We start from the raw sequence: 27,960 nt of genomic DNA, 5'->3' as shown, positions 1-27,960 counted from the left end.
ATCAAGTAAAAAAGAATGAGCGATACTATCTGGATGGCTGCTGTATACTTATATTCCTTAAACGTTAGCTTTACTTTCCTTATGTTTTTAGTGTTCCCCAGAATAACTGACTTTTTTTAAAAAGGAATCATAAAGTTAATGAAATGACATGAGATGAAAGACTGTGTTCTGTGATGTCTTCAACAAATGAAAGTGAATTATACAAAAAGGGAGTCAATGGAGACAAAACAGTCATCACACCAATAGCTCTAAACCCAATCATATTTATTTTAAAACATAAGATTCTGTCCCACACTAATAATATTGTTAATGCTGAATGCAGAAAACCTATTGAGCATATTCTATGAAGACAATCTGCTAAGGAATCAGAGAAAAAGATAGTTCTTTAACTGCTGGGTCACTGACCAAACAATCCAAGAGTATTAACAGCCTGGTGAAGACTGTGAGGGAATTAAGAGAGCAAGAAAGGAATTGATAACACCAGGAAGAACCTTCTAGTATTTCCTTACTGGGGACTTACAATATCTGAAGTTGGAAAATACACACACACACACACACACACACACACACACACACACACACACATCTGGTTTTATGGGCAGTATCTCAGTTTTGGAGAAGAATTACTAGTGAGTGATCACATTCAAAAGTTGTGGTAGCCTAGTGGCTAAAGTCCTCGCCCCTCACATGCTGGGATCCCATATGGGGGCCAGTTCGTGTCCCAGCTGCTCCACTTCCCAGCCGGCTCCCTGATTGTGGCCTGGAAAAGCAGTCTAAGATGACCCAAAGCCTTGGGATCTCACACCTGCATGGGAGACCCAGAAGTTCCTGGCTCCTGGCTTGGCTCCGACCATTGTGGCCACTTGGGGAATGAACCAGCAGATGGAAGATCTTCCTCTTTGTCTCTCCTCTCCATAAATCTGACTTTTCAATAAAAATAAATAAATAAATTTTTTTTTAAAAAGTAGTTGCCAAGAAATCCAAAATTTGAATCAAGATCACATAACTCTAGAGCCTAAGCAGGAGCTGCTACTACTGTGCTTAAAATATATGCCCACAACTGTTACAGTTATTAGGAGCCTTACAGCCACCTCTGGGAGCTCTCTGCAGACTGGAACCCTTTCAGCGCTGACTTTGGAGAGGCCCATCATCCCATCAACTCAACCCTCTGCGGCTGGGAGGGACATCCTAGTCAAGCCACCTCACTCATGGAGGAAACTCAGCTGGCCATTCTTTTTTCCTATAAAATTTAACTGAAAGTGAATCACATGGATTTGGGTCCTTCTTCCTAACAATAATAATAAATGGCAGAGAAATGTTCCCAAGAGGCATAAAGGGAGACTCCCCTTGCCCCCACTAAAATTAACCTCAAGTGACAGCAGGACAGTCTGCTCTATTGGGAGATGGAAAAGGCCCTACCTGGTCTGATTTCTAACTTCCTTAGATCTCTTTCTCAAAAGACCAAACTTCCCAGGCTGTAAAAATGAATAGGAGGCCTCACCCTAAAAGCTACCACCATTTGCAATGAGTGACAAAGGACAGAGAGGTTCATGTCTAGTACTCTAGAGTTCAGGTTGGCAAAAATGTCAAAGGGAAGGGTTGTCTTGGGTCTAATACATCTGAAAGCAGCTGAAGGCCATGACATAACCAAGTAACAACATCAGCAGGATGACCAGAGACACCATTGTGTCCATAGGTATTAGAATCACAGGGCTCTATTTTAAGCAGGATAGAGGAGACCTTAGAGAGCTCCTCGTTTAGCTCCTTCATTTCCCACCAGGTGCCCTAAGGTCAGGAGCAATGAAGTAGCCCAGCTATGCCACACAGCTGCTTGGGGGATGCAGAATGGTGGTGAGAGGATGTAGTGAGCAGTGAGGGGCAGTAAACATAGTGTAGCACATGGTAAGATACACTCATAACTTCCTGCAGATGAAAATTTCCCACCCCAGACCCTCTCCTGTTGATGTGTCCCAGTAGCAGACAGATCCCAGATGGGGCTTCCTGCAAGACGGGGTGGGGAGCTGCAGCTGTGTCCTCACTTCCCAGTGCGGGAAGCCACCTGAATGGCTTTGATCCACTCTATGCGTTCCTTGGGGCTGGCTGCTTGCAAGAAATAATGCACTTCGTCAGCTGTGATGATCTCAAACAGGTTCTCTTTATCGTTCTTCTTGGCTGGTGAAATAGGAAGCAAATTATACATATAGACACAAGAAAAGTCGTCTGCAAATTACAGATTCCTGTGGTTTTTATTGTTCTCAAGATTAAATAAGTTGTATTCAAACATACGAATACTGTATGATATATAGACTTGTGGGTAAATCTATATATCATTCGTATAGGTAGGTACATGTAGTATGGTTATACATGTGTCTATGTATTTTTAAAATATAAATGTAACATTTGAGGAGAAACAGTTTCTCTCATAGTTTATATGCAAATTAGATTTCGCATGGTTTCCTACCATAGTATTTAATGAGAAACTCATTAAATTAAACTTTGTCTATAATATAAACCAATGGAGTGAAAATAATAGAATAAAGGATATGTGAATATAACATAATATAATGTTGCACAATAATATTCATCAGTGCCACATGTATACCTTGAAGTAGCACTTTTGTTGAAAGAGCAAAATGCAATAAACCAGTCAATACTGTGACAAGTCTTAGAAAATCCATCTCAAATAAAAAAAACCAATATATTCCCTACTGTAAAACTAAAGCAGAATTCTAGACGAAGGCAGGGTAGTGGGGTGGGCAGATCCAGGGGTAGCAAAACCCCATCCTTTGGTAGCTATGATATTTTTCTGCCAGCCTTTATAACATATAATCCCAATACAGCAAAATAAAGCCCAGTTAGGGCTGTCAAAGCGGCATTTCATCAGTGACACCATTTGTCTCTAGCTCCCAGAAGTCAGCCAACACCCACACAGTTGTAGAATGTGCCATATCACAGACATGTCAACTGGGGCAAGCTCCTATGTGCAGAGTAGGTACTAAGCTTCAGCGCAGTTGTGATTCACTCAAGGACAGCCATGTGACTGACCAGCAGAAACCAAGTTATAACCAGATGCACCGTCCACTCACCATTGCCTCTCTGCATGCTATGGGCAATTCCCTGGTCTGGATAAGTAAAAGATCTCCTACTGAGGAGTCCTATTGAAGGACTGAATTACACAACGTCCGTTGAGCCAGTTCTGAGGTGGCAGATTTCACTGAGCATTGCTGGAGGACATAGTCAAGACATCCACAGAGGCACTTTTCACTCTCTATCAAAGCCTAGAGAGCGGAGCAGCCTTTGGGAGAAAATAGCTTCTGGTCTCTTTTAAGCTTTTCAGACCTTAAAATCATTCGTGCGTATGCCCGACAGACTGATTAACATTGGCTAAGGATGCCCAGGAGTAAGAAGAGAGACAGAACAGATGCACCTCCCTCCCACAGAAATCCATTCTTACCATCTGGGCTGCTCTCCACTGAAGTCACCACACAGCCTCTCAAGCGAACCGCTCCCAGGGGATCTTCCCCCTACAGGAGAGAGAAGTGGTCAGTTATGTTCCCAAAACTCATACTATGCTGGTATAGAAACACACAGACTCATTCCAGTATAGATCAAGGGTCCCCAGAGAAATAAAAACAGATTAGAAGGAAATCCTTTCCTGATTTGTACCTTCCATATCCACTTCAGAAGATGCTGGGGAGGCTAGATGAGAAAATTCAACTGAATCTGCACTTCAGATGTGGAGGGAAAGTGGAGAAGCTGAGACCACAATGTCCCACTGAAGAGGAGCTGCAGAGGTTCAGAACTCGTTGGCTACATGCACCAGATGTGTGAATGCTTGTATAATCCTCACAGAACAGAATCAAAGGACCCTGCCTTCAGTCAAAGACTGGAGATCCAAACCAATCAGAATTGACTTTATGCTTTGGAGATAGTCCATCTCATCAGGGAAAATGTCCTTTTAACAATTGGTAGTACATATTGCCATACTTTAAAAATGCTCTCCCCCAGCTTGGCCTGGAAGAATAACTGAGTTGTTCTACATATCACACCAGGGGTAGAGTGTTGACTGCTTGAATTTCCTTGAAAGATCAAATTAGGGCAAACAGAAAAGTTATGCTAAGTCAATCAAATCAAATAATAATATAATGATTATTTTTTTATCTCTGAGCTCATCCTGGCCTCAGAATCCTAAGAAATAAGATCTTTGTATTGAGAGATAATAGAAAAGGTAGAGGATGTTGGAAGTAGGAGGGGGTGAGTAGGAAAGGGACGTGTTGTGAGATTGTAAACATAGTAGAAGCTTCTAGTTGAATGGATTTGGAAACCATAGACTTACCCCAGCAGGATCGTAGTAGTGCAGGTAAGCAGGGTTTTCTCTCAGAACAAACTTCCTCACTTTCCAGTTTTTCCTCCTATGCCCCTGTATCAACATAAGGAGTAATGAGTTCTGAGCATCACTCTACATACAGAACCCACCTACGTCCTTGCCTAGTGGCAAAAACGAATGAAAAGATAAAACCTGAAATGCAAAGAACCAAGTTCCAACCCAGGACTCTGTCAGCAAACCAGCACAAAGGTTACTTAATAATGTGGTTGTTATTAAGCAAATGGATTACATTATTCTTTAGATTCATGTTAACTCTTGGTAGTATATAATACACGGAAGTCTCTTTTATCGTATAGCTTTGTGTACAGTGTGTTTTGTTGGGTCATTTTGGGGATATCAAGGTGGTTAAGATGTGGCACTGTTCTTCAAGGAGGTCATGATTTTGTGAAATATAAAGTAACAAATGCCTAAATCAAGTAATTGATACAGAAAATGGGTTCCAAAGGAATTAAATGAAGGTACACAACTGTGGATTTAGGATGTCAGCAAAATCTTCATAAAGAGCTCAACTCATTCATATGGGGAAACTCAGGATTCAGGAGAGTGAGAAAGAGGTAGATGGGAAACCCAACACACAAAAGCAGAGGTGAGAACACACATGGCATATGCAGATGTGAACGAATGATGAATGAGACAGTTTGGCTAGAATACAGGGTTCACAAGGAGTAGCAAGAGCAAGATTGCAAGATTGTAAAAGTGGGCATAGTAACAATAAGACTTGAGGATGATGCCAATGGCTTTTGAATAATAAAGTGAAAAGATGACACAGCTTAGGAAGATGAATAGAATGGCAATGCAGTGTGGACCAACTGGGGACTGGATTAAAGGAAAACTAGGATAAAGATAATAAAGTTAAAAAGTATCATTAGGAAATGACTCCAGTAATTCTGAAATAAAATAATTAGGGACTAACTTCAGGTAGCAGCAGTAGAAGGGAATGGAATGTGGTTGTAACAGATAGGATGAAAAAAAAACAGGACTAGGACTAGGACTTGGTATTTCCCAACCTGATTAAACACTGACATCATCTAGACTAGATTTTAAGGAAAAGATTTACATTCTGCTTATCTTTGCTCCCCTGCCCAGCACTGCCAGCAGTACATGAAAGCTGCTTTGTACCTCTTTGCAACTCCCTGAGCTACTCAGTTATTTCAGCTAACCTAGAATAAGTTTTAAAATGTCATGGAAAGGGGCTAACATTGCGACACAGCAGGTTAATCCACTGTTCAGGATGCGGGCAGCCATATCAGAATCCTGCTTGGAGTCCTGGCTGCTCTGCTTCTAATATAGCTTTCTGCTGACATAATTGAGAGAGAAGACTACTATTTTTAAAAATAATTTTGCTTATTAGAAAAGCAGAGTTACAGAGATTGAAGAGAAGTAGAGGCAGAGAGAGAGAATCTTCAAACCACTGGTTCATTGCCCCAGATGGCCACGACTCTGGGGTTGGACCAGGCCAAATCCAGTAGCCAGGAGCTTCTTCCAGTCCTCCCACATGGGTACAGGGGCCCAAGCATTTGGGCCATCTTCCACTGCCTTCTCCATACTGCCAACAGGGAGCTGTATTGGAAATTGGGACTTGAACTGGCACACACATAGGAATGACAGCATTGCAAATGGTAAAGCTACAAAGCCACAGCATCAGTCCCAAGGCAGGAGGACTGTTAAATGCCACTGAAATCCTGATTCTATGGTTTCCTACAGAAAATTCAAATCATTTAAATTATTCCAGAAGCACTGGGGGGAGAACAAGATTAGATGAGGAGAAGATACATAGTTCCTCTGTGAATGCAAATAATTTTTATGATTTCTAAAGCATCACATATTGAAAGCACCAATGTGTGAATTTTGTAATATTTTTCATTGTGTTTGCATAGGAACAAATGAAATGTGGTTTTAGCAAACAGTGTCTTCTTCAAAAAACCATGTCAAAGGAATATAAAGGTAGCTTTTGAGAATAGGCCAAGGTGTTTTGGCCATGCATATAGTCAAGGATCTCTTTTCCAAGGAACTTTTAACTTGGCTGAAGGATAGACCCAAGAGCCCTGTAAACACAGAGACTATTTATCATTGCTGCATTTTATCCTCAGTGGTGTGATGCCTCAGCTTCTAAAAGTATGAATTCCTACTGTTTGCTCTATTTAATACTGCCCAAAAGCTGAGGATGCCAAAACTGCCACCCCACACTACTTCCTCCTCATCTGTAGACACAGTGTCCTGCCAGCTCATGTAAATGCTGAGTGATTGCAAAGTTATCCTGAGTCAGTGGAAGAGGAAGGCAACAGGAGGATGTGAAATCAGCCAACCCACTATATTCTCTTGAAGCCCTCACTGACATTATAAAGTGGTGTATTGCTAGTAAGTGTCTGATCATCTGTCACTTTATATGTGTTTTCTGCAAATGTGAAGGAAAGCATGCATTCCCAGGTTTTCCAAAAACTGTTACTGAACTGTCAGAATCATCTACTTAACATTCAATTTAATTCATTCCACGAGTGTTTGCTGCCTGTAATAGACCAAGAAGGATACTTAACTCTGCCGCAGAAGAGAGAAAAGCATATGTAACACATTGAGCCTCTCCATCGTCATGTGGTTGATAACTAAACAACTAGTTATTTAATTCTTGTTAGAACAGAAGGAAGTATATAATCCAAGATCCTTCATTTTCTAACTTGCTCCATTTTCCAAATACAGTTATTTCCCCAGGGATAGAGAAATGAGAAGAATGGAGGAGGAAGAGAACCATCCTCTAGGCGAACACAACAAATTGCCATGAGGTGTGGGACACCATGTCCTTTTTCATGATAAGTTTTTTATGCAGATTAGCTCCAGTCAAATCCTAGTAGAGGACACTACAGTGGTTCTTTTTAGTGAGACTTAAAGGAAAATAGTTATTTAATGACTTCAGGTGATTCTGACACAAACCAGAGTTACTAACTACTGAGCTCAGAGGTTAAAAAACATTAAAGGAGAATATCAATGCAAAGAAAATACATTTTTCATTTCTTCCTCTTTGTCAGCCAGAAGAATTATTTTACAGGAAAGGATGTAAGAGAACAAAGTTTCTAACTGCACATAGATTTTTGTTTCCCTATATGGAAAGGAAGGTGGCTAGGATGACTGTGTCAACAGCTGTATTTTGCTATCGGGACAAATTAGCTATAAAAAAAAAAAAAAGGCTTGGCTGCATAGCAGATCTGCTTGGGGATTGCAAAAATCAAGAGACTCTGATTTAATTGGCCTGAGGTAAAATTATAACAGCTCCCTGTGGGATTCAAAAGCATACCAAGTGGACTACTTAAATCTAAATTGTACCTACTAAAGGCCAAGTAAAGTGAAGCAAAGGAAAAATGCCTTAGTTTCCTTCTGGTCACCATTATCTCACGCACAAGAAGCCGTTCCCTCCACTGATTTTTGACCATCCACAGTCTCTTCCTGAGGTGCTTTGCCCGGACATGGCTTCAGTCCAGTTCAGACTTTATATACCACTTAACTAACAATTAACTCTGCCTTTTAAGAGTCGTTCTTGATTAGGACTTATCTAAGAAACTAATTCAAGAAATGGCTGATAACATAGCATTATAGAAGGAATCAATAAAATAAGAAAATATGAAATTATCTCTCAAATCATTCAAAAGTCACCTTCTACTACTTATAGTCAAAGAGCTGGGAACATAGGAATGTTTGGCAGGACTAACGGGGAAACCACCCATGGTCAAACTCTATCCGCAGGGTAGCTGCCTGGAGCCTTCCCTGCAATCTACTTGGCTAGTTATTTTGTCATTAAAAAAAGGATATTAGAATAGTTCATGGGTTCTTTTTAAACCCTTACTATGTGTTTCTGATGATCCAGGACTCCAGTCGATAGCTAATCTCAGACTGACCAGCATCCACCCTTTGAAGTATAACTACCTGCTTTGTTTGGATTCTCTTCTTACCCATCCATTCATCACTGAGACAGGTTGAGGGAGTCAAACGTCTCAATCGCATGGGGTGTATAGACTGCAAGCAATGTTCCTCAAAATGGACAGGACCTTTTCTTATGTCCTAAGCAGTGCTTCTCAGCTCACAGCATAGCCAGGAAGGCAAGACCTTGACCCTCTAAAGCAGCATTGGCTCCTATGACAGAGCATGTTAGTCTCAGTTTGTTTCACCCTGAATATTGCCACATCCTCCTGCTACTTCCTTGGGTGGATGTTGGTCCTGGCTTCCTAACTCACTCCCTACCCTTGCGCTTGTCTTACTTCTTAGGTTCTAGGGCATTAGCATCTGGTAACTGGCTACAGCTTGTTAGCTCATGGCAGCTTCTGTCCCCCAGAAAGATGGTGGGTGTATTTGTGGACACCTGGTAATTACACATGAGTTTCCCCTAAGACTGTGCCCCTGCCAACAGACTGGATTTGACCTTTGTCTGCTGTTCTAGTGGAGTTAGCCTTAGGCATTCCCGGCTTTGGGTCCCACAGTTCCCTATTCACAGTCTGGAATGCCATGCTCTTGCTTTCAGTAACACGAGGTATCCCCATTCTACTTGTAATCTGTTCAGATTTCCTTGTTACCTTAAAAGGAGACATAGGCACAATGTGAATACTTTTATCATGAAACATCTGTCTTTTGGATGGCATCTTTTAGACAATTTATTTCCTTCAGCCAATGAAAAGGGCAATATTTTTTCTTGAAACATTTAATCTTAACGGTATTGAGAAAAGAAGTGTTTCCTATATCTAAGGGTGTCTTCTGCCCTGCACGGCTTAGACTTGACACTTCGATCACACCTAGCTGTTTTCTATCTTTCACTCTGAGTTTCATTTTCTGAATCATTATTGGCCAGATAAACCAAATGCCATTTGGTCATTTGGGGCGGGGGGAAGGATTTGGTAAGATAGACAGCGTGGAAGGCAATAGAGATGGCTACCCACCTGCTTCAGTAAACATCCCTGCTTGATAATGACCCCTCTGAATTCTTCTTTCAGAATTGCATCATCATCACTGGAATTTTCTTCACAGAAGAACCCACTGTCTGGCTGTTGGGAAACCAGGCAGCAAGATGACTTTCTCAGTCTCCAACATATATGCCATTCCCACTTCTCCCTCCCCAACAGCCACCACAGCAGCCCCTACTTTTCCTTCTGGCTATTGTACATGCCCATTCTGAGCTTCAAAGGTTATTCTTGGCTAGCTCACTGTCCCTCCTCCAGCCTCTCCCCCAGCTGTTGTTCCTTTTTGTCTCCATTCAGGTACAATTTATCTTCCCAGTGCCCTTTCATTGTCGAGGGTTCCTAACACAATATTCAAAGTTTGGCTCACTCTTCCTCACTGTGCTCATTTCTACCCTGAGAGCCTTCTTTCCCTTAGGAAAGCAGACTGCTAATATACACTGCATTTCATATACATCTTACAATGTTATCACCATTGAATCTTTTGGTACCCAGCCTTGTTCCTGCACTTTGGGAAGACCAAGTGCAGTTGTCCAGCCTCATCCATTGTCCCTTGCTTGTATATAAATGAGTGAGGAATCATACACAGAAAGAGGGGCCACTGTGATTGGTGTTTTTAGAATCATAAATTTATGAAAGGATAGAAATATCCAGTTCAAAGTCCTCTTTCCCTCCCTCCTCCCCAAATAATACTATTGACAGTGGAACTTCCCCCCTTGAAATGAAATGAAATTGCCTAGAAGATTCACTTCACTTTTATAATAAGGATGCTTCTCTGAAGTAGATTGTTCACTTCTATACTCTGATCCAAAATAGAAACAAAATGACCAAAATCCCCATAGAAGTCCACTGCTGCTGTAATTCTCCCATGGCCCAAGATTAGATTCATTTTATGTGATACAGTGTTTCTCAATCTGCAGTAAGCAAATGGCAAGAACGCAAGATGATTATGAAAAGTGATTATATAAGCATATTTTAAGTTTGCATTAAGAGTTAGATATTTTAATATGTATTTGGAAAAATACTGCTAGCATGCCACACCTAAGCTTCAAGGAGATCAGATTTTCAGCACTTTATCCCTACTCACCCAGCTCCTTTGTCTAGGAGAGTGCTTACTATGTGTAAAACTAATTCATTTTCAAGTGAATTATTGCTCAGAATAAGAAAAGTAATATTTTAAAAATCCATTTACACAGCACTGTTCAAGTGAACACCCATTTCCTTTATAAACTGAATCACTTAGTGATGGCTGGGGCAGTAGAGGTTCAGAATGAGTCCCCCAGTTTCAAGGCTTTGAGTATTTTCTTTATCTCTGCCTGACCTCTTCCTCCCCTGACAACCCAGTCATGTCTCATCTAATAGTTCCCTTTAGGGTTGGGCCTTTTTTTTCATATACATGACTATAAACTACAGCAGTCAGCCTAGAATCTGCCCAAGGCTGCCTCCACTATAAAGAATAAATAGATGGGTAGCCTTTCTCACTTACAAAGTAGTAGAAGGCATCAGGATTATCCAGAAAGGGGTTTTCAGCAGTTCCATCCGCTGCAGCCTTGGACAGGTCTCCCGCAGGCTGCAGATAGCCTTCGCTGAGCAGTGATGAGGCAACCATGAGGCCTTCCTGGCGATTCCGAACGGACTGGTTGGATACCAGCCAGTCAATGACACAGCTGCCTGGATGGAAACCATCAGAGGGAAAGTGAACTCTCCTTCTCAAGGAACAATCCACTGACCCTCACCCCAGAACTGGCTGCAGGGCACTTGCGTGTCTGCCTTGTCACATCTGCTATCCAAGGAGAAAGCAAAGAAACCTGGTAAAGATTTCTCAAAAACATTTACCCGCTCCTTAAGAAAAGGTCAAAGAAACTGGTTTTTAGCTAGCTAGTTTGTTTATTTGTTTATTTATTTATTACGATTCTGCTCTCCTGGAAACGCCGTCCAGATCTGGGGGTCGGACAAGCAGGGCATAGTAGCTCCAAAATGTGTAAATTGGTAATGGAACGTAATGTACTGGGCAGGACTGAGCAAACCTTTGTTTACAAGCAAAACTAGAAACCAGCATGGAACACAGGTCATACCGAGCTAGGCTCTTGCACCTACTGGTCCTCAGAGCAACCACGGGCAGGTGCATGATTTACAGCTAGGAACAAGCCCAATCGGGGAGGTAACGGGACACCCTAACTAGGTTGAGGTTCCCACCAAGGGGCGTATGTGCTAGAATTGGGGTTGCGTTCTATCTAGGAAACAGTTGCAGTCACCCGAGGCACTAGTGTGGGTGGGATTGGATGCACCAGGCCAGTTCAGACCCCAACACCATCTGGTGTCATGGAGAACCAGGGGGTAGATGTGGGACTGACTAGGCTGGGTCTCAACCCCCTACTGAGCCATGCGTGAGCTGTATGTGGGTATGGACGAGCCATGGCCAGGCTGAAACATCCAACAACAAGAACCAGAATGGGGTGAAAGCCAGCCAGGAAAAGCCACTGTTCCTGCTAGTACAGGAGGTGAACTGAGTTGGGTTGGCTCAAGGACCCCCTGGCATGCGCAAAACCTGCCATTGGGAGGGGTTCTGATGGAGGAGCCTGGGCAACTCCTCTGGCAGGACACAGTCCCTGCAGGTAAGCGCAAGAAGCATGATAGGAAACAGTCCAGAATAGGCCATGGGAAGTTTCCCACTGGCACACATTCAGCATGGGTCAGGAGCAGACCAGGCTCAATCAGTCCATATCACCCACTGGCAAATCCGATCACCAGATCAGAGTGTGGGATGAGCCGGGTTTGGTCGCGACAAAACCAATACACATTATGGAATGCCAAGGCGTGGTTGCCTGTACTGGATATGAATGCAGCACCCAACCAGCACACATGAGATCCAGGAAGGAAGGGAGGGGCAGAATTGGCGGGGGGATTAAGGGGCTGGTTCCCTCGCCGGACAGCTACTCCCACCGGAGAGCGTGGGCTGGGATAGAAACAGACTAGACTATGCAAGGCTACAACACCTGTGCGCTGCATGTGGAATAGATCAGGGAAAAGCCAGGCTGGGCTGATTATTCCTGCTGGTGCAAGCATAAATTAGAGTGGGTGAGGGATGTTTGGGCATAGCCGCAGAAGCTGGCACTGGGGACTAATTCTGTCAAGTCAAATCACAGAACCACCTAAAGAGTGCATAAACCGGGACAGAGAGACCTGGGAGGGAAAAAGTGGGTTCCCCCTTCTTGGGTCACTAGTCCCGTGGGAGGGCATGAAAACTAGGACGGGGGCTGGGATGGCTAGATAGAGAGGCACTCAACAACACCCATGAGGGCTGGATGGTTGAGTTGGTTAGATAGAACTAAGCTTTAATACCCATTGACAAGTGCCAGAGCCAAATGGGATGGGGGACAGACTGGTCTTCTGCTACACATACTGGCAAACCAGGGGCGGGCCGGGTGAGGGTTATCGTGGGTCGCCCCAACTAGGCTGCAGCTCCCACTGGTTAGTGTGAGGGCCGAGTACGTGCTGGGCAGAACCAGACTGGACTGCAACACCCATTGGTTCCAGTGCAACTCGGGACTGAAAACAGAACCAACCCAGCAATTGCAACCACCAGCTGATCGGGGTGATGGACTGTGCCGGGCCCTGTGCTTGCTAGAACATGCAAGAAACTAGTCTGGGAATACCTCAAAGTTTCTTTGGAGATTTCCCCAATCGAACTGCTGGACTCAGAACTCTAATCAAGAAAAGACAGAAGACAGAGCAGATCAATCATTCATCTCAGCTACATGTTAGCAGTGAAAAATGGGGCAAACGGAGACTTTATGATGGACCATATCAATCAGTGGACGACCTCATCGAGCGAAACTGGCAGCGATTCATAACCGGAGAACTATTAACACCACTCGAGCACATATCTCAGAGCATGCCCCACATCCGGGACTCGGGGTGGGCGGGAAACCGGGTGGGGCTTCTCCCTCAATATCCTCCTTTACCTCAGATACAAGATGGAAACAATATGGACATAATAGTATTGCTCACTTCCCTATCCCCCTGAACCTTTTTTTTTCTTTTTCTTTCTTTAACTGTAATTAACTATGAAAAGATTGTCAACAACAACACAATAAAATAGATTATTAAAAAAAAAATTAAAAAAAAATAAAAAAAAAAAGAAAACATTCATAGGGCCCGGCAGCGTGGCCTAGCGGCTAAAGTCCTCGCCTTGAAAGCCCCGGGATCCCATATGGGCGCCGGTTCTAATCCTGGCAGCTCCACTTCCCATCCAGCTCCCTGCTTGTGGCCTGGGAAAGCAGTTGAGGACAGCCCAAAGCTTTGGGACCCTGCACCCGCGTGGGAGACCTGGAAGAGGTTCCTGGTTCCCGGCATTGGATTGGCGCGCACCGGCCCATTGCAGCTCAGTTGGGGAGTGAAACATCAGATGGAAATCTTCCTCTCTGTCTCTCCTCCTCTGTGTATATCCGGCTTTCCAATAACAATAAATCTTTAAAAAAAAAAGAAAGAAAGAAAACATTCATAGAGGACGTGACACTGGGCCTACACCTAAAAAAAAAATGAGTAGCTGTTTGCCAAGCATATGAGGCAAGAGCTAAGAGGAATTTGCACACAGGATGAGGGGCACAGCGTGAACAAATGCATACAGGCAGCCACCAGCTCTCAGGAACAGAGAAAGGAGTTGAAAGATCAGAAAATGGGGGTGCAAGAGTGGGGAAAGCTTTGGTGGCAAAATGAGAAACTTGGCAGGGGACAGTCATTGCAAGTTTTTAAACAGGAAATGACACAATGAAATGTGTGTGTCCTAAATGCAAAGCTGATGCTATCACTTTTACTGGTCACTGAAGTCAACAGGGAAACCTTGGGGAGCATTTCAACAACCTTATGCCTCAAGAGATGATATAAAGGAATTAAAAATCAAAATGATCCATCAGCTGGGTTATGAGCAGACCAAAACAAAGCTTTGTGTTAACAAAAGTGTGCCCATGGTGAAAGTAGCCAGAGAGATAACACAGCAGCACACCCAGGGCACCCCATGCACCAACAGTGGGGTGTGCTGTCTGTAAGATCCACAAGACAAGCAAAGTATTTGGTTAGTGAGCTCTCCATAAATTTCATATATGAAAAGCTCTTGCCCATTCTTCTTTCTTTACTAGGATAAGGTAAGTGATAGTACATTTCTACTTCTACTTCTCAGAGTAATGCTGTACTAAAGGCTCAGAAAATTTAAGTGATCTCAGGTCTAAAGCTATGCTTCTGTTGGGCCTTCACTTTTTAAGTCATTGAACTTGTGAGTCCACTCTTGTTTAGGGCATGTTGAACCTGAAGAGCACAATTCATTCATTTCTTCCACTCACCTGACACTCAAGATCATCCATCACAACCTGCACCTGCATGGGTCCCATGTCTGCTGCAGCCTTCATCCCCCAGGCCACCTCATTCCCAAACGTAAACTCCACTCACAGAGATTTCGACATCCTATTCTGACCTTTAGTGGGAAGCCCCTAAGATGTGCCAGCCCAATACTCTAGAACTCAGTAATACATTACACGGGAAGTGAGTCCAGACCACACTGAAACCCCTTTCTTAGCCCTTTGCCTGGAACTCTGTGCGAGTAACCTTAGTTCTGCCACTTAGGGCTGTTTAGCTTTTGTTAGTTTCCCTTACCATTTTCATGGCTTCTTGGTGTCTTGGTTCCAAACATTGGCCCCGATTTGTCTGATGCTAATGGACTGTTGGCTTGACTCTCTAAGGCCTCCACAAGTCACATGTTTTCTTCTTTCCCTTCCCAAATCTGACTTGATGTATTATCTATTGAAGGGATATCCTCTCAGATTCTGCATCTATTGTGATCTATTGTGCTTTCTCAGAACTTTCTTCCTTTGACTTCTCTTGTCACAATAAGGAGGCTGTCATTGTCGCCTGACCAACCTATTCCCAAACTGTAGGTTTCCTTTTGTGCCTTCTAATGAACCATCAGCACTGTCAGTCTGATTGTTTCTTTTCATGGACACATATCTGTACACTGCTGTCCCAAAACTGTCCTGTATTCTGCCCAGCCTATTCATTAGCAATCACAAATAACTAAATGAATTTGGGGTCAAATTTAAGCATCACCTCTTATCACCCCAATAATCCTGTGAGTTTTTTTTCTTTTCTGAACTCACAGAATTTGTTCTGCAGACATAGGGGATTTTTAATCGTAAGAACCAAGCTGAGAAATCATACCATATAGCACTTACTGGGTGCTAAGCACAATTTCATACATATAGTAGCAAGCTGCGAAGAGACAGCCCATGATCATTCCCTTTACAGACAGGGAAATTGCATCACAGTATGGCTAAGTTATTGGTCTGAGGCTTCATGGATAGACAGTTGCAGATGCAGGATTTGAGGACAAGTGGTATGGCTCCAAAGAGTATGTTTTTAATCACTTCATACTCTGCCTAAACTCATATAATACTAAATACCTCACCCTATACAGGCTCTGACACCCTTGATATTGTCATTTAAGTCTCGCATTATATGTTTTGGTCCCTGTTTATCATAGTAAGGGTTTCATTTTACCAATTTGTTTTCTGTTTCTGTTATTTCTCAATATAGCTCTGTCTTTGAGAGGAAAGGTCCTTTGACTGATACATCAGAACTTATAAAATGTCTTGAACAATAAAGTTCCTTTCTACTTTTCTTCCTGTTTCCATGCCGAGGAAACTCCATTCTTAGTGTCACTAGTGTGCAATCTCTGGCTTTTTCTACTTACCATGCTCCACACACAGCATCTTTCCTGTGAGAAAAAGGGCAACTCCTTATTGCTCTCCCCTGGTGCCCCACTTCAGGCTTGCAAGTGCGTTTACCTGTGAAGCAGTGATTAAAAATCTTCTTATCCTTCTCCAGATTCAGTTCTTTCACTCCTTTCTCAGCATCTTTCATGGACAAATACAGGGCACTGCACAGAGATGAAAACAGATGGATGAGGGGGGAGCATAGAGAAAAGTTAGCGCTGTCTGCAGGTGGCCATGTTGGACAAGCTGCTCCTGCGCACATGCTGCCAACACTCCAGGTTGTCTTGAGCCTCATTTTTCCACTAGACCATGTGTACTCAAAGGGCAGTCTCATACTAACTCTCAAGCCTGCAAAATACACTAGGATGGTCCTTAAAATCCCTTAAACTCATTAACCTCTGTTAACTTAATTCCTGGCATCTGAGAGGAACAGTTTTCCAAATGAGGTGCCAAAGATTAACTGTTCTCAGAATCAGTTTTAAAAAATGGATCCAGTGTTGTAGCACAGCAAATTAAGCCACCACCACACAGTGCCAACATAACAAATGAGTACCAGTTTGAATCCTGGATGCTCCATTTCCCACCCAGCTCCTGCTAATGCACCTAGAAAAGCACACAATAGCCCTTCCTTGTGTTTTTATATCTGTCCTTGAGGTGATAAAGGTCAGATAGTCTTGTCAGATAAATCCTAAGCAATGAAACAGAAGGCCATGTTTGTGCTCCCTTTGAGTCCACATAGTTCAAGCATCATTCTCCCATAACTTTGTCCACCCTGGCCAGGAATCCAGTCACGATGACTCACGGTAGTGGCTGCAGGTGGAGTCTTTGCTGGTGAGGGAAGCTTGCCCAGCCTCACTGTACTCCCTGCACATGCTTCATCAAACTCCTGTGACACAGCGAGTCTGCTAGTCATGCAGAGGGGAGTCTTCAGGACCCTCTTAAAGAGCTCTTCCCCACCCCAAAGCTCCATGGAAGTGGATTTCTTGCTAGATATTTTAGTCAGTTAGTAGGGATCCTTCCCAACAGGACTTCTGGTTTAGGGTGTGCTCAATATTCGAAACAAAACAAAACCTGACCAAGAAGGACCAGATTATAACAAAGGGGGGAGCGCACATGTCCAGAGAAGATGGGAAACACGTAGAAAGGAAGGAATCCCATTCCCAACCCCTGTCAGGGGCTAGGTTCACCTATCGGTCTCTGACCCTCTTTATGCTACAATAGACAAGTAAATCAGGGCATAAATGATTTCTATCCAGAATGAGTGTTTTCCTTGAATGTCTTTTCCTGAGTTTATGAATTCATGAACTTGAACTTGAAATTTTGCTTACTTGGGAAACTAGAGCCCCAAGCTAGGCAATAAAGAGGCCATGATTATTCCTTGGGACTCAAGCTAATATCTTCATGTGCCAAGTGTCAGTGTCAACTCAGCAGAGTGTACACAGACTTGGGAGGCAGCCCAAGCAAGCCTTCAAGCAGGACTTTTCTATGTCCCTCCTTGTTAGAAGATGGGGGCGGGGGGCAAGAAAGCAAACGATAGAGAAAAGCAAACACAGAAAATCACCCCAAATCAATGGTTTCTGGCAGCCGAATGGACCTCCTGGTGGATTTCCTTGAAAACTTCTGGCCACCTTCAATACATCTTATGGCTTTCTTGATGTCCCGAACCCAAGTATCTCTCTCCTCCAGGAAGGCTGCCTGGAAGTAGATGGGTTGCTTGGCAGTAACGATCTTGAACACAAACTAAAAAATAGAAAATATCCCATTAGGATTGATTCCTTTCAAGAGGTTGAGACCCCCTCATGAGTTAGATCCAAACCTGTTCTGCCCAGGAGAGACCCTGACTCCCTGGTGAGGAGCTGCTGGTCGTGGAGAGGAGACTGGCCCAGGGAGCAGCACTCATATGGCAGGCTGGTCATGGACCAAGAGGTCAACATCTGGCAGGGGGGCTCCACAGTCGTTCTTGACATCAACTTACCATCCTTTTGCTGAATTCGTTGCAAGGACTGATCACCGTGCTTCCTTTCAGGGGGATCATTCCATTGGGGACGGCCTCACTTTTCCCTTTGTAGAATTCAATCCCATCTTCTAGTAATACAACCCACAGGGGTTTCCAGGTATTGAACACACTTCCCTGTAATCACAAAAATAGCGCTAGAGAGAGCAGGGCTCTTTGTAACCTGTTTCTTCCTAACAGAGAAGATTCTGTGTTTCCTTAGTGTATACTTCACTCATGTTCGGTGGTGACACCCTCTGTGATGCTTCCACTCAAATCAGTGATTTCTCAGGATGTCATTCTCATTTCTACCCCAACCCTGTGCTCAATGAGTGAATTCTCTGAGTCTCTGGAATGTTCCTTTTCCTCTCCTTGACTAACCTCTCTGTGTCTTCCAAGCCTCAGCTTGGCCACCTCATTGATGTTGGCTTCCCAGCACTGACTCTCCTGAGCCCAGGATCACCCCTGGCTTTTCTGACAGATTGCCCCAGACATCCTAGAACTTGTTATGTACAGCCTTCACTGTTCTTCAGTTGTCTTCAGCGAGGTTATCTTTGCTTCTCCATGGCAATGGCATGATCAGGTACTTTCACTGGCTCACGATACTAAACACACAGATGTTCATTAAAATAATACGAAGATCATTTCCTCAACTGCCAACTGCTAGCAGCCATCATACTTCACTGAAAAGATTGACCAATCCTTATCATTTACTTCATCCCCACACAGACCCTTTCTTGCACCTCCCTTTTCATAGTTGGTTCACACCAACAACAACCACAAAGGAACCACTTTGTTTTTCTCACCTGCTGCTGCTTGTAAGAACTGAAACACACTTCTGTACGTTTCACCCATGACCTTACAGTTTATTTTTTGATCTTTTTTTTTTTCATTTTAAAAAAATTAACTGCCTATTTTGAAGATAGAAAGAGGTGGTTTTGGTTGGAAGGTTTGGTATTTTTGCTTTAGAAAGCTTCAATTCTTGCAGATGTCTGTCAGTAACAAAGAGTCAAATAGTCTATATTTAGAGAGTACAGGAAGCTTTTTTCCTAGGATTTTTTAAACTATGATCTGTAAGGGTGGCCACTGTGGCACTGCTGTTAAGCTACCTCTTGGGACACCCATGCTCTTCGTCAGAATACCTCGGCGTGAGTCTGAGTTTCACTTCCAATTCCAGCTTCCTGCTAATGTGCTCCCTGGGAGGCAGCAGATGATGGATCAAGTAATTGAATTCCTGCCACCCATGTGGAAACCTAGAATGTGTTCCTAGTTTCTGGCCCTTGGCTCCATAGGGGATTGCAGGCATTTAGGGAGTGAGCTAGTAAATGAGATTCTCTCTTTCTCAAGTTATTTTTTTTTTAAAGTCTTTAATCTCCCAGAAGCCCTGAGCGGTCCACAGAAACAGAAGAACAATAAACGTCCTTCGGGACCAGGGAGGAGAGCTTTCTCTGCTCCGAGCCTGGCTTCACCTCTGGACCCCCGCCCTCCCTCACAATGACCATCGGGATCGCTTCGAAAACCCCTCACAGCAAACAAACAATCATACAAACTAAAAAAACCTAAAATAAATAGACAAACAACAGAAAGTAGAGCTTGAAATCTGACAGGAAAGAGCTGGCGTGGATTGGCTCATGCCTTGCTGGGTGGGACACAAAGATTAGTTACTCCTCACCATGGTGTTGAGGATTTTCCTGCACATCCCCCCCCCAAAAAAATGTTCTGCACCTTAAATGTCGACAAATATCTTGTTAGAGTTACAAGCCAGTCTAGATTATCCCCAAATCTGCCAAGATCAGCAAAATTATACTTCAACACAACAAATGGCTAAGTACTAAAATGAAATAGACACGAGACAGCTGAATGGTACCTTATAGCCATTTCAAGGTATATAGCAGCCGGTCCTGTATATAAACTAAAATTGAAATGTCAATGAGCTAATCATAGATTGTGGTTAGGACTTGCTTTTTTTTTTTTTAAACATACTGGTTACTCAAAACCATGTCAATTCCATAATATTGCAAATTGCTTTTGATGTTATATTGGGACTCTTAATTGACTGTGATGATATTCCACCAGCTCTAACTTCGGACCAGAAATGGTCTCCCCAAGAAACTGTTCAACCCATCTGGACAATAAGTAGCTGGACTCTATGCTTGGTATATGTTTGCAAGGAAAGAATCTTGATTGAATTTGAACTGTAATACTGCATCAAGGTGGAGGAATCCACCAGGGGGGAGGGGAGGGGGAGGGGTGGGGGGATTCCCAGAGCCTATGAAACAGTCACATAATGCAAAATAATTAATAGAAAAAGAAAAAGAAAAAAAAAGTCTTTAATCTCTTTTGCTTTTTCCCTAGTGGGATTCCACTCAAGGCTCCCCCGTGAGATATGTTCTGCCTGTTGTACTTCATGCCTCCTTCATCGTGGCATTTCTGAAATACAGTGCTTTGCTTTTCTAGGAGGGAAACAATAATTCTATTGTCATCCCAAAACAAATATTAATTAGGCTTAGATCATGTAAAAAACATATATATATATATATATATTTATGTGTGTGTCGCATGCATACATTGTCTAATACAACATATGCATGTATGTATGAATTATAGGAGTTGTATACACATCTTATACATGAAGTGTTTAAGTATGATCCATCAACTATGTCAACTATTTTGGAAGGACAGGAACCTATCACACCATGCGAAAGCCAAGTGCTCAATTTCTGGAACAAAGTGTTGTAATTAAAATCACAACATGTGTTATTGAATAGTTAAGACTAAACAGTGAAGATATTTTAAAATTATTTACATAAATATAAATAACAATGTGTAACAGTATGTATTCCGTAAACATTTACTGATCCAATAGCTTTGGCCAGGGTGAGGCAGATGATTCGTATTTCTATGTGCAGGCCAGTGCAGTGTATGTATGCATTTGGGGAGTGATCCTGTGGATGAAAGCTCTCTGTGTGTTTCTCTGTCTCTCTAACCCTCAAACAATTAAATACTTTAAAAGTTTTAAATTTGAGTTAGTGCCAAATCCCCTAGCAATAAATCAACCATTTTGACCAGACTAAGGAAGTCTGTCTTTTGAAAGGACTTTGAGCATTCTGCTTTGAAAAAGTAGAAGGTCTCTGCCTCTCTTCTCTGACCCGTCATGTCACCCTATGATGACTACCACAAAATAGAATTATTATCCAGTTCCCAGCAGATCCTGTTGCTTATCTCAAACACAAAGGGCATCTAAATAAAGGTCCAGTTGCCCAAAAGGAAGACTATTCATGCAAAAAAAAAAAAAGATACATAGTTGTGGGATTTATCATTTTCTTGTCCAAACATTTCCTGTTAGCTATAGAAAGTTTTTAAAATTAAAGACACACTATCTCTTTTCTGCACAGACAGACTGACTACTCCAGACCAACGCTGGTTATTTCCATTTTTAAAAAACTGGGCAAAAATAGACACTAGGCCAACACATGAAATAATCACCATCTCAAATGTGCTTCTGTTTTACAATTAAGACTCATATCCAGAAGATCTCCTGTAAGTCAGAAAAATAGGAATGTAACTTGTACAGAACAAAGAATGTGAACATGCACTTCACTACAGAAAATATCCAGAAAGTTTATGGAAAAGTCTTCAACATCATTATGCGTTAGGGAAGCACAGGTTCAAACTTCTGTGGAACATTCCTGGCTGGCAGAAGTGCACCATGTTACATCCTATTTGGAATGGTGTTTTGCAGTTTATGCTATGCTAAAGCTAACCACATATTTGCACTAGTAATTTCATCCCTGGGCACAGATATAAGGGAAAGGAGCATATACTGCTGCAAGAGTTACACACAGCAAACAATGTTCATGGCACCTTTATCCAGAACTACCAAAAACAAAAGAAACATAAATGCCCTACAGGACAATGGACAATTGTACAGTGTCATATATAAATTCAATATTTATATATTAAATTCGTATAATGGGGAGCAAGTGTTTGGCACAGCAACTAAGACTTTGCTTGGGATGCTAGTATCTCACCAGAATGCTTGGTTTGAGTCCCACCAGCTACTCTGCTTCTGATCCAGCTACTTCCCGCTAGTGCACATGCTGGGAGATGACAGATGATGGCTTACGTGCTTAGACCCCTGTCACCTATGTGGAAGTCACTGATGGGAGTGCTGGGCTCCTGGCTTCAGCCTGGCCCAGTGCTTACTGTTGTGGGTATTTGGGGAATAAAATCAGTGAATGAAAGATGTCTCTCTCTCTGTCTCTCTCTCTTCTTCTTTTGCTCTGCTCTTCAAGTAAAAAAATGAAAATTATTACAAGGTAATACAATTTAATAATGTTTTTAAATGAACTACTGATATAAGTCTGTACTGTTATCTATTCGATTTGTGAGATAAATCTCAGATATTATGGAATGAAAAAAAGACAAAATGTGTTTAAAGAGTGATTTCACTTACATGAAATCCAAGAAGAGGCATAACTGATAAGAAAATGAATTATTGGGGCTGGTGCTGTGACATGGCAGGTTAAGTGGTTGCCTGCAATGCTGGCATTCCATGAGGGCACCAGCTCGAGTCTGGATTGCTCCACTTCCTATCCAGCTTCCTCCTAACGTGCCTGAAAAATCAACAAATAATGGCTCAAAATCGCTGGCTCCTCCAACCATGTGGGAGACCCAGAAGAAATATCTGGCTCATGCTGTTGGTCTGACACAATCCCAGCTGTTGTGACCATTTAGAGAGTAAAGAAAAGATTTTTTCCTCTGTCTCCTTCTCTCTTTCTCTCTCTCTGTCTCTCTGTCTCTGTCTCCCTCTCTGCAATTCTGCCTTACAACTACATGAAACAACTCATTATTTTAAGAACTAAATTAAAAAGAAATTATGATAATGGTTATCTGTGATGGAAGAATAGAAGAGAAAGTGGAAATTGAAATATTACATGATACTGGAAATACCTGCATCTTCATCTATGTGTTGCTTATATTGTTTACAAACATCAAAAATGGTGATATACTTCACGTACTTCTTTGGCATGTATGTAATACCTTCACTTAAAACGAATATTGTTCTACTTAGTGTAGCAGAGGTCCTGTTGGTTAACTACGCAGTGATCATTGAACCAACACCCTTCCTTTGGATTGCTTCTGTACAATAGCACTAAGTTAGTTCTCTGTTTTACTCACAGGAAACATAGCTTATTTAATGCAAGTCATGGTTCTTGTCTGAATCATGCATTTTGGAAAAACACCTACATAGGATATTTTTGAGTCATCTGGGGTCATTTAAACATAAAAAATAAAATCAAAAACAGCATTGGAGCATTTTAAATTTTCAGGCACAACAGTCGCATTGTAGATATATAGGAGACACACACTAATTGGTAATATAATGTCTGCAGGTTATTCTCAGCTATCGTAACAGGCAGTTATATTAATGTGTATTTATACAGAAGTTTATAGGTAGGTAAACAGAAAGCCAAAATCTCTATCGATTATCAGTGGATGAATCTAGGTAAAAGCATATGAGGTGTATCAATGCTTTTTCCATTATTTTCTGTCGGTTTGAAATTTTGTTCAATAATTGGGAAAAATAGCAAATGAATGAAAATCTATTTGCATGATATATACTTTTTAAATATAAAGACAAATTTATTCATTAAAAATTGTAATTAACTTGAAATAAAGACACTCATTCAGTGACCTAGAAAGAAAAATTTCCACTAGGAGAATGCTAAAATCTCTTTCAAATCCAAAGTTAGTATTTGCCACAGGAGTAGCTATGATAGGAAACTGCACAGTCCCTTGAGGCATTCAGTCTTGAAATGGGACTAGTTGTTAAAAGTCAGCCAGCCGGGAGTGATGAGAAGTGGAGCAGCTGGGACACGAACTGGTGCCCATATGGGATCCCAGCACTCACAAGGAGGATTAGCCAACGGAGCCATCACCAAGCCCAGAATCCTGATCTTTTAATTCCCAGTTGTGGGCTCCTTCCCATCCCTTCCCTTCCTTTCCCCTTGGACATCACCTGCATTTTGGTTCTTGTGTAACAGAAATTCTGAACCCTGGTTCAGTTTCTTTAGACCTGTAGCTAGCTATTTGATTTTAATGCTGTAGAGATGTATGAGGAGCCTTTAAACAGTTCACAGAAATGCATATTGTAAAAAGAACTATGCATAGATTTCAAAACTTTTCTGCACTAAAATAAACTGATTTTTCATTGAATTCTCCATAAATGTTTTAAAGTTCCCTCATATACACTTCTATATGCTATGTGATCATCTGTATGCACATAAAATATATCAATATATAATATCACATATATTCATCCTTTCTGTCATAACGTGTAACATTACATGTTCACAGTTGGTGGGTGTAGATGATGAGTCAGACTGGAAGATGCCAGTGAGAAACTGCTCATCATCATAGGACTGGTATAATTTAACACACCAGAGTCACATTGCATGATGACAAAAGAAAAAAATCTTAAAAGATGAGATATGTAACCACATAAAAATAAATGTCTGTATATGTGAAAAACTATAAAGTAACTGAGCCATGACGATTCTAGTTAGGATGCTGCATCCATAGGAAAGTGTCTAGATTTGATACCTGCCTCTTGCTCCTGACTCGATCTTCCTGCTAATACACCCCTGAGAGGAGATTGAACCTCTAGTCCCTGAATTCAGTCTGGCTGCATCCTCAACAGTTGCACTTAGACAATGGACAATGGATGGGACATCTCTGTGTGTCTCTCAAATAGATAAATAATTTTAAAAGAGTGCAACTGCTGAAAGCCATTGCAAATGTGTGGATGTGTTTAATACAGCATCAGGTGATTAAAGGTTTGTATCATTAATATATCTAACCTTTTAGATTCAACAAGAAATGTGCAAGCGTTCCTAGTTTTCTAGTGGATAAATAATATAAAGCAGCAACTCTTAAAAGAAGGAATACTTGAATCCAGCAAACATAGAAATGTACTGCTTCAACAGCAGTAAAAGAATTAAATAATTAGTCTTCTTCCCTAAAAAGATTTTTAAAGGATTTATACAATGCATTTGTAAAATTTGAGAAAATGGGTGTATGAACAATGAAAGAACTACTGTGAGCATTTGAATGTGATTGTCAAAAAATACTAACCTCATTGTGGGCCGTAAGTTGGAAGCATAGACTCTAAAGAAAGTGACCATGGTTGTGTAACTGGACAACTGAGGCTCAAATCCCAGATCTGCCACATTTTAGCAATTAATCTGAACAAATTTTTATCCCTGCTTTTCTACATCTGGCAAATGGGGAGAATGATATCTACTGAGATTTGTGGAGAGACTGAAGGAACCCATGCACATTGCTGGCATCACTGCCTGGAACACAGTAAACACTCATTAATATTCTTTATTCTCTATAACTCTGTCCTTATCATTTTGTTCAGGGACCTTCAAACACACAAATCAGCAGGAGTTTTTCAAAAGATAGCTCAGGATAGCACAATCTGTCCTAGGGAATTTTGCGAGAGAATTGGCTAGGTTTTAGTCAAAAATGTGAACAGGCAGAACAATGAGAATTGTCTCCAAAGGGGTGAAATGCCCTGGGAGTGAAACAGTATACTACTTGGAAGATGCTAGAGGTGGAGTATTAAAAAAAATGTGCACAACTGTAAGGAGAAAATTAAATCAGTCAGTTCCCTGACACGAGAGCATGCTTGTTAACAGAATAATAAAAGCAGTGCATCCCACTGATACGAAATTCACCACCACCCTGCAAGCTGTGGGATCCCATGTAGACACCAATTTGTGACTGGCTGCTCCACTTCCCATTCAGCTCCCTGATTATGGCCTGAGAAAGCAGTTGAGGATAGCCCAAAGCCTTGGGACTCTAAACCTAAATGGGAGACCTGGAAAAGGGTCCAGGCTTTGGATCGGCTCAGCTCTGACCACTGCAGCCACTTGGGGAGTGAACCAGCGGATGGAGGATATTTCTCTCTCTCTCTCTCTTTCTCTCTCTCTCTCTCTCTCTCTCTCCTCTCTATGGGTCCATCTTTCCCATAAAAATAAATAAGACTTTTTTAAAAAACAAAAATGTAAGCCTTATCATTTAAAACATAAACATTATTTAAATTATCTGCATAATTTAAATTGTAAACATGAAAATTATGGAAGATAAAAATTGTGAAATCATGAATATGATATTTCACTATATTTTATTCCTGGTATGTTTCTAGAGTAGCTTGTATAGGCCATAATCTGGGAGGATTATTCTCACTAATCAAAAACTATTAATTTTGATAGCCTATCATCCACTGCTTTCTCAGACAGCCTCATTTATTTGAAATGTTATCTTACAATTTAGGGAGTTTAAAATATGAGTACAAAAACTTTGTAACAGTAATTTTCATGGAAAGATATTTGTGATTATTTTAAACTTGAAAACCAACCAAGCAAATATGTTTCATTTACTTGCTGTTCTGAGGGTAGTAGGCCAAGTGATCACAGAAAAAAAATAAGTCAACATTTTTAATGTTGGTCCTCAAAGAATATTGACACCTATTACAAAGAATCTACCTAGAAGCCAGCATATTTGTGTGTGTGTTTTCTGAAAGATGTTTAAGGATATAGCTGGCTGAGAGTAACTTATTCTGCAGCATTAACTCACACCTCTCACCACCTGAACACAATACAAATCTGATTAAATTAAGTTTGCTTTAAAAAAATCCTAGGGGTCCTAAACAGATCTCAGTGCCCTGAATCAGAAATCCAGTAATCAGGGTAGGTCTCTGGTCTCAACTCTGTCACAGCCATGTGATGGTGGATAATCACCAACCCTCCTGGTTCCCAGTCTTCTCTTTCAAATGACACAACAAAGGCCAGAAGATCTAAGGTCCCTTCTGGTCTGAAATCAAGGCAGAATCAGACAGCCATGAAGCCTGTTGAACTTCTTTAGAAGTAGATGTCAGGTTAAGTGTGAACCAGAGTGGCCTAAGCCAGAGTTGCCTCTGGTGCTCATACGGTTAAAAAGCTAAGCATCTGAACAGATTCTGAGTTCAGTTTACTTGTCAAGCCCTAGGCTTGCTTCTGTTGGGACACACGTGTGTGTATGTGTGTGCATGAACGTAGGTGCTGCCCAAAAGATGAAGTAATGTCCTGAGGTGAAACAACTCAGCGTCCACTCACACCAATATAAAGACCAACAGTGCCAGCAAAACTCCATCTTTCTGATGCCACAGCAGTGAGACTTTAGCATTTTTTTAGTAAACCTGAACTTCTCTTTCCTAATTTTTAAAATGGTGTGTCTCCCAAACTTGATGGCAGGTTACACAAATCTACTACAAAAAACGGGTGAACAAATTTAAGCCCAACTGAGGTTAAGGCCTTTTATGAATCAATTATAGTTACTACATCATAACAACTCTTCTTGAATAGGGCTGTCATCTTCCAAACCCTGCAGTCTACAATCCTGGGACCCACGAGGTCCCACTGTGCTGAAGCTTGAGCAGGGTGAGTTCACCTTTAAGAAACAAGGCACAGGTTTCCCATCTCTTCTCCAAACAATCTACATACTGCGGCCACTCCTACTTCAACACAGCATGAAGATTCAACATGAAGCATTCCTGATGTCAGCATGTAGAATACTAGGCTGGACACGAATCATGCACACACACACAGACACACACACACACACACACACACCCAGCCCGGCTCCAGTTACACCTTTGCAAGTGGCACTCTACTTACCTTCTTCACAAGGTAGCCCTCCCTGATCTGCTTTGGTTCCATGCTGGAGGCACAGGATGCCAGAAGGGTCTTAGTCAAGCTCTCTCAGACACTCAGCCTTCTCTGACAGTGAGGTGGTTGTAGGTTGCCTTTTATACACTGAGGTCTCTCCCACAGT

The 27,960-nt window shown here is 41.9% G+C and overlaps 1 protein-coding gene across 3 annotated transcripts; it reads right to left on the bottom strand.

Annotated features, from left to right (window-relative positions):
* Nucleotides 1–247: 247 nt before the first annotated feature.
* Nucleotides 248–27,960, bottom strand: PLEK (pleckstrin). 3 transcript variants are annotated; one of them, XM_058667902.1, is made up of 9 exons: nt 27,804–27,960; nt 18,061–18,216; nt 17,647–17,825; nt 16,158–16,249; nt 10,808–10,992; nt 9,304–9,408; nt 4,337–4,420; nt 3,455–3,524; nt 248–2,172 (listed from the first exon to the last, which is right to left on the bottom strand). In XM_058667902.1, the coding sequence occupies exons 1-9, from the start codon at nt 27,843–27,845 to the stop codon at nt 2,036–2,038; spliced, it is 1,050 nt and encodes a 349-aa protein (XP_058523885.1). In that variant the 5' UTR covers nt 27,846–27,960; the 3' UTR covers nt 248–2,035. The 3 variants fall into 3 exon arrangements, with proteins under 3 accessions (XP_058523885.1, XP_058523887.1, XP_058523886.1); XM_058667904.1 differs by lacking the exon at nt 27,804–27,960 and adding an exon at nt 26,893–27,159; XM_058667903.1 differs by lacking the exon at nt 27,804–27,960 and adding an exon at nt 22,535–22,659.

Source organism: Ochotona princeps, chromosome 8, assembly GCF_030435755.1.
Source record: "Ochotona princeps isolate mOchPri1 chromosome 8, mOchPri1.hap1, whole genome shotgun sequence".
Taxonomy (NCBI): Eukaryota; Metazoa; Chordata; class Mammalia; order Lagomorpha; family Ochotonidae; genus Ochotona; species Ochotona princeps.
Note: the sequence above shows the minus strand (reverse complement) of the source record. Positions and strands in the feature narration are given on the sequence as shown.